Genomic DNA, 12,833 nt, shown 5'->3' with positions numbered 1-12,833 from the left:
AGTTCCAGTAGTGAAGCTGAGGTGTCTATGAAGTGTTCAGCAGTCTGATGGCCTGATGGAAAAAGCTGTCTCTCAGTCTGCTGGTACGGGACCGGATGCTGCAGAACCTCCTTCCTGATGGAAGTAGTCTGAACAGTTTCAGATCATGGCATGATGTGTTGCTTTTTGTTGTCTTTTCACCTGCTTCACTTTGTCAAACAGAGTGATTTCTTGATTCAACAGGTCTCGCAGTAATCACGCCAAGTGTAGATAGCGTAGATAGTGAAATCGAACTCAGCTTTTCAAAAAGATGTGGCTAACCACAGTTAATTCATGATTTAACAAAGAGCTGACAATGGCTTCTTCACATGGGGCCTTCTTGGTTTGGATATTTTTTCCCATAATAATTGAAATCTTTTAAAAGCTGTATTGTGTATTTAGTTCTAGTTTTAGTGTTATCTTTGCCTGATGTTAAAATGTTTTTGCAGATCTGAAACATTTAAGTGTGACAAAGAGGCATAAAACTAAAAATCAGAAAGGTGGCAAAAACCTTTCAAGGCGCTTTTCTCTGATAATGTTAGCAAAGCTCTTAATTTTATGATGATAAATAGTTATTAATGATGCAATAAAAGTCACTCTACCACTGGTACTTTGTACTGTACAGCTGTAATTTTGTGGTGTTTATCAGGCTCATTACGTGCACCTCTGTTTGCAAAGACATCATTAAGCATGTATTTATTATATCTTTTGGGATCTTGCAATATTTTTCATCCTTAAAAATGAACAAACACAACACAATTCTTTCCAAGTAAATGTAATAATTTAATTTCTTTGTAATTATTCATAAATATAAAATTCAATATTGCAGTGTGAAAAAAATCACCAGAAGATTAAAACATCTAAATTTCACAGTTGCTGATTGGATGAAGACATATGAAACTCTCCTTTAGCGTGAATCACTTTCCTTCTTTCTTAGACCACTCGCTGTATCCACCAGTATAATTGCATGCGCTGAAATAGAGAACAGAGATGAAAGATGTCAGAATATAAAAGCTGTTATTATTACATCATAAACATGCAGTAGAATGCTGCACATTTTTAAAAACAACAACAACAACAACAACAACAACCAAAGATGGCTCTCTACAGTCTTAAGGACTTATTGCCTTTGTGTTAATGAAGAAGACTTGGAGTTTTTTTAATGGGCCTTGTCCATGTATGTGTGTGTATTGTGTATTATAAGCAATAAATTATTTACGTCACATATCCCAGCTGTTGGACTTTGCCGATGGCCAGTCCTGATCGCCTGCCCGTCTGGCAGGAAAACACCAGCTCTGGTGCATCCAGCTGTGGCTTCTTTATGCCATACTTGGCCTTGAATTCCTCTGGATTCATTGCAAAAGCAGTCTCCACTGTATCAACTGAAGGAATCAAAGAAGAGACGAAGGTATAAAACATGAATATGCAAATGAAAACTTAGAGAAAACGTACAGAACTTGAAAAACAATCTCACGTGGGATATTGGTGCATCCTGGAATATGTCCTTTTGCTACCTCCTCTTCACTGCGGACATCAATCAGAATGAGATTTGGGCTCTTTCCCACAAGAGCCTTCAGTTCCTCATAGGAAATATCCTTGGTACCTTGAACATGGCAGAAAAAACGTTTCATTAAATTAATTAAAACTACACCACTTTCTTTTTTAGATACAGGTTTTAAGTGACAAATCATCCTGACACAAAAATGCATTATTGATGATCATTGCCAAAGGAAACTAATTACTGTTCACGTGAAAGGTTAGATGAAATATGACACCTGCTTTACTTGTACAAAGGTACATGCAAACACGCTGATAAGGAAGGATGTACTAATGCAAACCGCACTGTGGCTACATGTCATTTGGCATGTGTAATGTAGTGATCCAGAGAGTATCTTTGCTTCATTGTTAGTGCCGCAACAATCTAGCAATAATATTCAAATACATGTACATGACCCAGCCACTTTGTTAGGTACACCTGCTCAGCTGTTCATCATCTCAAAAATTTAATTAACCTGTCACACGGCATACAAGGCTCACCAAAAATTAAATAATAGAAGAGTCATTTCAGCATGGTCCAAATTCTCTAAAGCTTATTTATAGCAGCTACTGGAATCGATACCAAGAAGAACTGAGAAAGTTCTGAAGCTAAAAGGGGGTCTTGCTATCAAGGTGTACTTATTAAAGTGGCTGATGTAAATCGTCCTAGTTATTTAAACACCGTAAGGTAAACAGAGTGTTGAGTTCAGCTATTAAAATAATTCGTTTCTCAATTCGGCTTTTAGTTTAAGTAGAAGATGGCCTGAAAAAGAACCTGACATTTAGCTCCCCTTTCATGCTATATTCCTTACAAGATAATTTCACTCGCATGTTGACTTGTTCTTATCATATAGTGTGATGAATATGAGCCTGTAAAATAGGAGTAAAGGTACACTGTCCTGACTGCCAGTGAAAATATGCAGATAATTATCAGCGGTTATTAAACCTGATTGTTTTTTCTTACTCGAATAACCGAGTAAGAAAAAACAATCAAGTCCTTAGGGAGACTTAAAAGCTTCCAGTTTGAGCTATTTATTGTTTGCTGAGTCATTCTTATCCTACAAAGTGAGGTTTCTTCATGTAAATATTTAGTAGTAAGAGAAATAAATGTGGGAAAATGAAACAGTTCAACAGAAGGACCCCAAAACAAGTTTAAGTTTACAAAAATATATAATTCAGATTTTTATGAAAGCACTCTATTACTTCTTCTTAAGCTACTGTAGTTTCGAATTGTTATTTTACAAATTGGTTACCCATTAAATTAGACGTGCTTCAATTCAGACAGCAATAAATATTTTATAGTTTGTTAACCTGGTTAACAAAGTTGCAGAGTGGGCTTAAAGACTCACCTGTGTTCGCCATCCTCTTTGTTGGGTGAAGTTGAAAATATGAATGGCATTAGCAATTATATATAATGGAATAATAATGCACCTTCTGCATGCATTTGTTTGGTGGCACCTCATTGGCTCACCTACTGGTAAAAGGTGGATCTTAGCCCTCGAGACTTCACTGCTTAGCCAATCAAATCAAAGTCTTACTCATTTGTTTCCCAAGTAAAAGCTAGAGGAGGTGTTTAGTGACTGTGCAAAAGCCTGTTTTACAGTGTATAGTTAGTGGCTTAAATATTTTTTACAAATGTTTTGTGCAAGTAAAAATTATGAGTGTGACATGCCTAAAGGATCAAAAGTAAACCAGTCTCAGTTCTTATAGTGCAGACACAATCGCATTATTAGAATGAAGTGAACCCAACCTTTAAGTGGAAACTAAAAAAAAAGAGGTTAACATATAGAGTTCTCGTTTAAATGATTTTATTTTTTAAAAAGTACTCAGCAGTGTCTATCTAAAAAAATAACATTTACTTTACATTCTGTCTTTGATAGATTAAAAAAATATCACAGATCTACAGAGGTTAATTTGCCAGCAAATAAAACTGTGGTGGCTGCAAAGTAGCATAATAAATGATTTGTTAACATTATTCCTCAACTTTACAGTCATATTCACTCATATTTACACATTCCTTGAAGAAGGAGTTTAAATAATGTTTAAATTCTACAGTCACTGATTACACCACTACAGAACTGCATTTGTCCAGATCACAGTGTTCCACATGTACTTTAGTAAGTCCATCAGTAGAGTCTCTCTTTCCCTTTCGAAACTTCTTATACTTCCCACAGATCAGAGCTGCTATGACAACCAGTAAAAGGAGAGCGACTCCTCCTATAATCCAGGCCATCAGTGTGTGGTCAGAAGATTCATGCAATTCATACCGCTTACATGAAAACTCTGAAGGATCGCTGCTTCCTGCGTTGTTCACTGCCACCACACACACTTTAGTTCCCACTTCCAAAGATCTGACCAAACCCCGCCGTGACGCATCCCCAAACTTTGGGACTTCACTGTCCCTTCCCTCGATGACTATTCTGTACTCAGATACCACTGAAGATGGAGCACACCACTGCACCTGTATTTTCCCTCTGTCACTCCCCTCACTGACTGGAACCAGCGCTTGGATACGTGGTGAGTGAGGACGCACATTAGCTCCACTCATCCCAGGGCAGAGGCACCCAGTTTGCTCTGAAAGTGTAACACAGGGAACCTGGTTCTCCGAGCAGGGGTCGTACTCGCAGAGCTGGTTTTTCTGGTGTATCATTGGGACGTTCACCACCCTAGTAGGAGCTGTGGTGGTGTCGTATTCAATAAGGTCATAATCATCCTGGCCTTCTGAGCCCATGTCAGTCATGTGTATGATCTGTGAATGGGTGATGGGTGGGGAAGCAGACGCAGCATTGGTGAAGAAATGGGAATGCATGGGAGGCAAGACAAAAAAGAGAAGTGCCACCAGGTTCCTGCAAAGTGAGGTCATCTCTGTGAAAAGAAATGACAAGAATAAATATGGTCACTGGTCACTTTACAACCATAAATAGACTGATTGATGCAACCTAACCACAGCTTGTTCATTAACCTACTTCTGTATATTAAAAGTATTCCTATGTAATTTTCTTTAGTTATGATGAAGTAAATTACATAAGAAACGCACTGAAGCAACAGTCACTGTAGCAAAAAAAAGGAACTAGTTACCAGTGATGGGAATAACGGCGTTACAAGTAACGGCATTGCATTTGGAGTGGCACAAATAATTTGTGTGGCATCTTATTTAGTGCAGAACACCTGATTGTTATGTAAATAGTTTGAAATGGTTATTAAAAAAAACAAAACAAGGTAAAAGGTAAATGCAAATAACTGGTGTTTGCAAACGTTATGCATAGGATTTTAAAATTGACAATTTATATTTGCATTTAAAGTTATGAAATATGATTCAATAAACATGTTTGTGGTTGTTACAGTAAAAAATACAACTTTTTCTACTCCGATTGTATGTTTTTTTGTCTGACTTTAGATCAATTGTGTTAAAACAGTTTATCAAAATAAAAAAAATCCTGCAAATTCAGACACGTGAGGTTGTGCTGAAAAGAATGATACCAAACAAGGCAAAGTAAATAGTTTTTAAAGGTGAAAAAAAATGGCTAATTATACCCTGGACCCCAGAGTGTTAAACTTTTAAAGTAATGCAATAGTTACTTTTCCTAGTAATTGATTACTTTTAGAATCTTGCAACTCAGTTACTAACTCAGTTACTTTTTTGAAGAAGTAACTTGTAACTATAATGAATTACTTTTTCAAAGTAACTTAACCCAACACTGCTAGTTACTGAATTTGGTTGAAATTTCCAATTAATAGTTCTGCAGTGGTGAAATAGTGAAACTTTAAGATTTGTTCTCCATTTTGGCACCTTAACACGTACTGTTAAGATGAACAGTAACTGTTAACATCTTAACTGTTAAAACAACTCCACGCTGTTTGATACAAAGACACATTTTTCTTTCAGTTCTCCTCTGCTCTTCGGTGTAATACTTTGGAGTTCAGATATAATCAGTCCCTCTCTTTTCAGAGAGCCATCAGGTGTGGAGAAAAGTAATGGAGGGAACATAAAAAAATAATTATTAATATTATTTTTTAGCTTTGAGACACTTAAGTTACCTTAGCAGTATGCTTGGTATTACTATCCCGTTGCAGGATGACTTGCGGTCTAGATAACAGGATAACAGATAGGTTTCTATGCACGTCAGAATTCATTGTGCAACTGCCCTCAGCAGTCATATCGTCAGAGGAGATAAGCTTGCTAGCACCTGTGGTAGCCATAACATCCTCACCACCATTTTTAAAAAACAAGCTTTAGATCTTGGGCAGTTCTTCTTTGCCTCCACACTTTGATCTCGCTCTTACTCTGATACAGCTTAATCTTGTTCTCGTCTGTCCATGACGCCTTATTTTTCAGAATTCTGCAGGCTCGTTTAAGTACTTTTTAGATTTAAACTGTAGTCTGGCCATCCTGTTTTTGTGGCCATTTAGTGGTTTGCATCTTGCTTCTGTATTCTGTTCATGAAGACTTCGAAGTCGCTGACAAACACAAACACATACCTGCCCCCAAAGATCTGTTTCTTTACCATAGTGAGGGTTCTTTTGTCCTCAGCAGTGGTCTTCGTTGGGTTAATCGTCCCTTTGTGATTACAGGGCTGATGTCTTTAACTGTTTTATTCTTCTCATAATACCTTTAGCTTTTTCCTGTTGTTGAACAATGGCAACTACAGACTCTGTAGAAGCAAGTATAAGTAACGTATCCCTACGCTAATGGACCAATGTCCAACTTTGATAAGATAAGTGGAAGAGAATGGCTGGCTGGATGGATGGATAAATGGATGGATGGAAAGAGTGGCACTGGCAAGCAGAGAAAAATGCATCCTTGTCCCAAACATTATGGAGGGTAATATATAAAAGAAGAGAAAGATAAAAGAGTTTTTTAAGTCTGGTAATACATAAAATAAAATTCTTTGGCTGGATTCGAGGCACCAGGATGCTGTTTGCCTTGGTTTACAGCTCATAAATGCTCTTGTGTACACTCAAACATCTGCAGTGTCCTGTCCTGTAAACACGGATAGATAAATAAATACTGAGTGCGGGAAGACAAGTACAACTACCCCATCAGCACTACCATTGTTACCTGGCAGAAAGCCAGGGGAGTTTTGTGGGAACCCAAAATGTAGAAAAAGCCGGCTGGCTTTCATTCTGGTCAGTTTACAAAATTATTCATAACAGTCAGAAAACATTTTTCATGCTGTTAAACGATAATACTTATGACTAAACCTCTAAAAATAAAACATGGAGCAAAGAAAATACTGAAATGGGTCTACAGTACCTGCTTAATGCTGATGGATGTGTCAAGTCTCAAGTCTGAAGTTCTTTGTTTCCACTGTGGCTGCTCTCACCGTGTGCTCCCGACTGTTCTCAGTCTTAAGCTGTTTCTCTCAGACTCTCTCCTCCTCCTCATCTACACCCCCTCATCATTCTCTCCCTTCTGGGCCTCCCCCCACCTCCTCTTTTTACTCTTTTTTCACTTCTTCCCATTTGTTTTTCTTCCAACTGACCAGCAGTGCTCTTTTATTTTGTTAATCCGTGTCTGGAATTTGTGTTTGAATGTGCGTTAGGAGGGAGAGGGGGAGAGTCGCCATGTGTCTGTGTGCTGCTCAGCATATTAATTTGCTAAGTAACAGCGGGAGACAGGCTTGTGCTTGTTGCTCGGAGTGTTTTTCACAATCTGTAGGTGTAGCTGTCTGTTTTTCCATGTTATATGCAGGTGTTATTATGGAAGGGGACAGCACATAAGGTCACCTAACTACGTGTTTATTTGTGCTTCTCAGAGTCAGGAGGGGGGTGAGGAATGCTTGGGTGTATTTATTAAAGTTGTCCTGCATCTCTTGTAACCCCTCATTGTGAGACATTGGAGAGAAACGATGGAGGTTTGTTTTGTTTTTACCCTTTTATGGGATAAAGCTGGCAGAGTACACATTTTTTCTTTCTTGTTCCAAATGCCACTGTGGCACAGAATAGAGGAAAAGTACCAGCGCAGGAGCCTCCTTTTATCGTTAAAGATTCACTCAACTCATATCACTGACATCTCTGGATCCTTCATTTCAGAAACAATTCCTAAGATCTTTGGCCGTTTTTAGTCAGTAGAGTCACGCTGAGTGTTTTATACAACATTACAGTTCTTTGTTTGGGAGGATGATGATTGGCTTCTTTGTGTGTAAAACAAAAAGTATACAGTGTGTTTAAAAAGTCATAACTACCTTTGAATTTTCTTAGAATGATTATTTCGTTTAAATATGAGAAGATTTGAAGGCAAATCTGTTAAGGTTTTAGTGAGTATGAGTTTACATATGAGGGCAAAACGATTGAAGAAAGCTATAAATCTGTCCAGATAAAAATACAATAGAAAAGAACCTAAACATGCAGTCATTCAAAGTGGAACAACATAGTTACTGGGCCAGGTTGCTTATAACTTTAACTCTCAAAAAGAAGAAGCTGAAGTTGGAGCTTTAAGAATACACAAAATAACATAATATGAATCCACACTGGGAAAAGGTATGCTGTGCACAAAAACTTAGATTTAGACCCGCATAGCTCTAAAGGGTTGAAAGTGAGGTGTAGCCTTTCATCTTTCATAACATCTACAGTCTTTCTCCTAATTACCTTTAAAAATTCTTCACTATCACATTTAAGACCTTGACTCTCTATGTGCTTGTTAAAAAGGAGTCTAGCTGAGTCATCAGTTAGGAAATTCTGTAACACATTTTCAGAGAAGAGCAGAGGCGCTTCACAAGTGGTTGTGCCTGTTGTGGGAAATGAAACAGTGTTGCACATCTTGGTTTTATTATCATGCAGAAGAAATATTGAATCCAAATGTTCTTTTCTCCCCAGCACAGCCTTGTTCAAAGGCTGCGATGAAGGATTAAAAAGCTGAATTGAAAAGTTCAGACTTTCAAACAGGTCAAGTGAAACAGATATGACTTCTCAGTTTAGACCTAATGAACGTTCCCAGGAGTCGTCAGATATCGATTATTTCTGAAATGTCATCTATTCCACATCTTTGGTCACTTGATATTCGTGGTATTACCCTTAAGTAGTATCTCAGTGCTTACTGGATGAAGCAAACATTTGATGAACGCATTCACGTCCTCGGGATTAACTGTAATCGTGTTAGTCATGTCAAAATGGAAAACTTTCCATTTCCGAGTACTTTAATTTTTGAATGAAGACCTGTGAAACGTTCCCTGCTGTCACAGCTGTATTTTAATGTTTATCCAAAGACATTTTAAGGGACAATCTTGATACTGGGAGAACTTCCGGTTCTTAATATCTTATTTGGGGAAAAAGTTAGCAAAGCTTTTCAGTGGTTACATGACTGCTGATCCTGGGGTTATTTAAGACACTGAAGAACTATTTCAGCGGTTCTTCAAAGCCAAGTGCTAAGACCTGGTTTTAAAATGACTTGATTTATTGCTCATTAGCAATAAATGCAGATTATGTCTCTGAACAAGGCAGCGTAGCTTTTCTCCTTGCACTCCTGTGTTTAGTCAGTCAACCAAGCATGAATATAACATGTATCATTTATGTGTCATAACTGAGTAGAAAATTCAGGAAGAGCTACTGTAAATTCAGTAGGAAAGAGCATATTTAGAAAGGTCTCCTTAAGTCGTCCCCCATATGTATATTCTGTCTTCACGTTGTTTTGGCTACGTGAAACCACCATTTCTTCCCCTGTCTGACCCCCCCGTTTGCCACGTCAGAAATTGCTAAGTATCAACAGTTTCCCTGAAACTGTCTGGTACAGGTTTCTGTGGTTCATCAAGTTGAAGTCATACATTTCAACATCCAGTCAATCCTTGAGGACAGTCCAGGATCTGTGATAACGATTCTTCTCTCATTACAGAAATACTCTCACATTTTCAGCACAGCAGTAAGTTTTTTCTTGCTTCATCCAGCTCAGCGTGGGCATTTTGCTCCATTGTTTTTTTTTTTTATTTTAAAATAAGCAAGATCGTGTTTTATGACACTAACAATAAAGAGAGCCAAAGAATTTCACTCTGCATGAACACAATGTCAGATTAAAAGAAACATACAGAAACAGTGGCTTACAATAAAGATTTTTTCAAAGGTCTGCAAGCGACGACTCAGCCAACGATACATCTAGACAGACTCCAACACAGAGACCCTTCCATCAGCTTGTATGCTATTTGTGTGTGTGAGGTCACACTTGTGAGGGTAGGATTACGTCAGATAAAGAAGGAGCTCCTCTCTTCGTCAAATATGGAAAGCGGAATCGACAGAACAGAAATGGAAGCAAGTATCTGCTATTTTTAACACGCTACAGCCGATCAGCCAATTTTTTTTTAAAGATTAAATTTATTGCCTGTTTTTTTCATGTTCATTGTCAACTCTGGAACAACTACTTACAGGCAAAAAAGTATACAGCATAGAGTCAGTGACTGACTATGTTCAGTAAATCTTGTGATCGTTGGGAGGTGAGTAATTCCTGGATGAATGGCTTGACTTCCTTATTCAGCTTTTTCTCTCAGGTAAAACCAAGCAAACGCAGGTGGCTGAAGGAAAACTATGCACAGACTGAGCTGATAGAGTCACTGTTTTGTCTTCACTGGTTTTTCTAACATGCCCTTATGTACTGATAAGGTCAGCAGTTTTGTTAAAGGTGGAGATCATCACTAAGGAGGCCAAGCTTTTTCTTTTTAAATTACTTTCCGCGGTCAGTTTTAGGCCAGACTGTTTTTTTTTTTTTAATTTTTCATAGAAACTGTGGTTCAGAGGTCCCTGAGGAATAAAGGAAGCCATAAAGATTGAGTCACATTACTTGAGATAGTGAGTTGCCTGCCTGTGCACATTCCCCTTTCTTTCCCTCCTACATGTTTGATCACGTTGCTGTATGTTACACACAGCCATGACCACATAGACAACTCCATGGTTTAAACTTGTGGTGTAGTAGTGGTTAAAAAAAATCCCTACTGATATGGAATTATTTTATTTATTATTTTCCTGAGTAAAACAACAATTATTCATTAAATAGGGAATCTCCTCTAACATATGTTTATTGAATCAAAATAACATCCCTTTAGTTTCCCATTCACGTATTCAGTTTCTGATTGATTTGGCGCGACTTAATCAAACTCATTCTCCAGTCCCTCTCATAGTCCATACGTCTCTGAGGATTTAAGCTATTTCTGTTTAAACAGGAAGCACTGCTATTGGCTAAATCCCAATCACCTTTGACCTCCCACTTCACTCAAAAGGAATCTCGTGGTAGGGTTATTACCAGACTCTGTGATGTTGTGTGAACCGCTACTTTCAGCTTAAAATAGCCGTGGAACTAGAATGCAGTCCCAGTCAGCGTGAAGTCACAGTGATCCTCCAGAGGATAATTGGAAACAGAAGTGTAATGTAGCAGTACTATGTGATGATGAGGTCCCACATTCCTAAATCTGGCCACAATAGAGTGAATTATAAATTTGAATTGGATTTGTTTTGTTTTATTGGCCTTTTAAATCACACAGAGGGCTTTATTTCTATTTTCTTTTTCCCTTTCCCTTTTTTTTCCTCTCTCTTAAAAAACTTGAATGTGTGTAAAATTTTACGCTCTATTTTTTATTTTTTTTACTTTCATGTAGGCTTATATGAACCTTTTAATTTTTTCCCCTCTGTAAATAACTTTTTTCAATTTTGAATGGTGCTATACAAATAAAAAAATTAGTATTGTTATTAATTTGATTCCCCAATGAACTTACAATACCTATGCGTATTTTATTAATTATTTATGTGTCATGAATCGGATCAAATCTCAGACAAAATACAGACACCAGACAGACAGGGGGCTTAAATAAACAAGCATGTATTTTATTAAATTAAGCTCGTAGACATGTGGAATTGCTGTCAGTAGAAAGCAGGTATATGATGAATGTATCTGAAGGAAAGGAAGTTTACCAAAAGCAAACAAAACCCAAACCAGCCACTCTTCTCCCCAGCAGATGAGAGCGTGCTAGAGGGAAGGGAAAGTATTTTAGCACAGAGCCCCTTTTAAAAGCCATTAGCCAAGTTCCAACAGGCATGTTTCCGATAAGACCTGTCAGCCACACTCACTGGGTGAACTGCTAATTTGTGCTGCTCTTAGTAGAATACTCAGTATTGCTGAAATGAACTGACGATGTGATCTAGTCTACCTCATTTCCTCCTCTTTGTTTAAGATATCCATGATAACTAAAGTAAAAGAAGTGAAATGAAATTACCCCCATCCATCACTCCCAGCTCAATCAAAGTAAAACCTAACCAATCATTATCCTAAAGGCAATAGACCTAAACAATAAAAAAAAATAATTATAAAGAACCTTGAACTCACCTTGATGAATTAATAGAACTCATAATCTAGATTTACAGCACTAATATAAATATGTGTTTGTGGAAAAAATTCATCCATCAGCAAGTTTGATGATCAGAGTTCAGCTATGCATATAACAGCCTGTTGTTGAAAATGTAAACTATTGTGGTTCATGAATAATTGAAAGATTTATTTCAGTGATATATGGGACTACTTTGTCTCCTCTCATTTCATAAAAGATGCTCCCAGTGTGTAATGTGCTAAGGGATTTAATAAAGGAAGCAATGAAACGAGTCACTTCACAAACTTTTAATATTTTTGGACCATACCCAAAGAAGAGTTGCTCCAAACACGTTTCCTCTTTTTTTTGATTATTAAAGTCTTAATTGTTCTCAGAAAAGGGAAAGAGAACCTTTTTGGCCTTTTAATGATGCAAACTAATAAACTGCATATTTTCTTTGAACATATCAACAAATGTGTCACATGATGTGAAATCTCAACATAAAATGTGCCGATAACAGAGAATCCATAGCAATAAAGTTTAATAAGAACTGTATAGATGTAAAATGTACATTTAAAAAATACCATTAAAGCAGGCAAAGAAAAAACTGCACCTTACTCTTTATCAGGGGACCTAAACATTATTATGTCCAGGATATTTGTGGCATATCATGGCATACAAATAACCTTTGTGATAATTTATCAAACACTGCACTCGATTTTAATGCGCATGAAACAATTATCTATTGTTCATCTCCATCAGTAGTACAAATGCTTGAATTTCTGCAGTCTTCCTATGATGTTATTAAGTCTTATTTAACTTTAGCTAGTGTTAAATGGATGCAAATCCAAGTATTTAGGTATCACTATAGAACAGAATGTGCAAATTAAAATTTACTTGGAAAGACCTGGGTCCCTGTTTCTTGGAATAATCTACAGAAGGAGCTGTAGTGATTACGACAAGGGAGACTTTAAGTTCATCTTATTGGAGCAAGAGAAT

General features: G+C 37.3%; 2 protein-coding genes across 2 annotated transcripts; both read right to left on the bottom strand.

The window, feature by feature from the left end:
* Positions 1-788: 788 nt before the first annotated feature.
* LOC146582412 (thiosulfate:glutathione sulfurtransferase-like) lies at positions 789-3,004 on the bottom strand. Its single transcript, XM_085296551.1, has 4 exons — positions 2,904-3,004; positions 1,493-1,621; positions 1,238-1,400; positions 789-990 (listed from the first exon to the last, which is right to left on the bottom strand). The coding sequence occupies exons 1-4, from the start codon at positions 2,914-2,916 to the stop codon at positions 936-938; spliced, it is 360 nt and encodes a 119-aa protein (XP_085152677.1). The 5' UTR covers positions 2,917-3,004; the 3' UTR covers positions 789-935.
* Positions 3,005-3,345: 341 nt separating this feature from the next.
* LOC146582411 (LRRN4 C-terminal-like protein) lies at positions 3,346-6,919 on the bottom strand. Its single transcript, XM_085296534.1, has 2 exons — positions 6,809-6,919; positions 3,346-4,419 (listed from the first exon to the last, which is right to left on the bottom strand). Exon 2 carries the CDS (start codon positions 4,415-4,417, stop codon positions 3,617-3,619), a length of 801 nt encoding a protein of 266 aa, XP_085152660.1. The 5' UTR covers positions 4,418-4,419; positions 6,809-6,919; the 3' UTR covers positions 3,346-3,616.
* Positions 6,920-12,833: the final 5,914 nt, after the last annotated feature.

The sequence above is a fragment of the Mchenga conophoros genome, linkage group LG2 (assembly GCF_057382185.1).
Source record: "Mchenga conophoros isolate Kocher_MC1m ecotype Shallow Benthic linkage group LG2, M_conophoros_male_GT1.1, whole genome shotgun sequence".
Taxonomy (NCBI): Eukaryota; Metazoa; Chordata; class Actinopteri; order Cichliformes; family Cichlidae; genus Mchenga; species Mchenga conophoros.
This window is presented reverse-complemented; position numbering and strand designations above follow the sequence as displayed.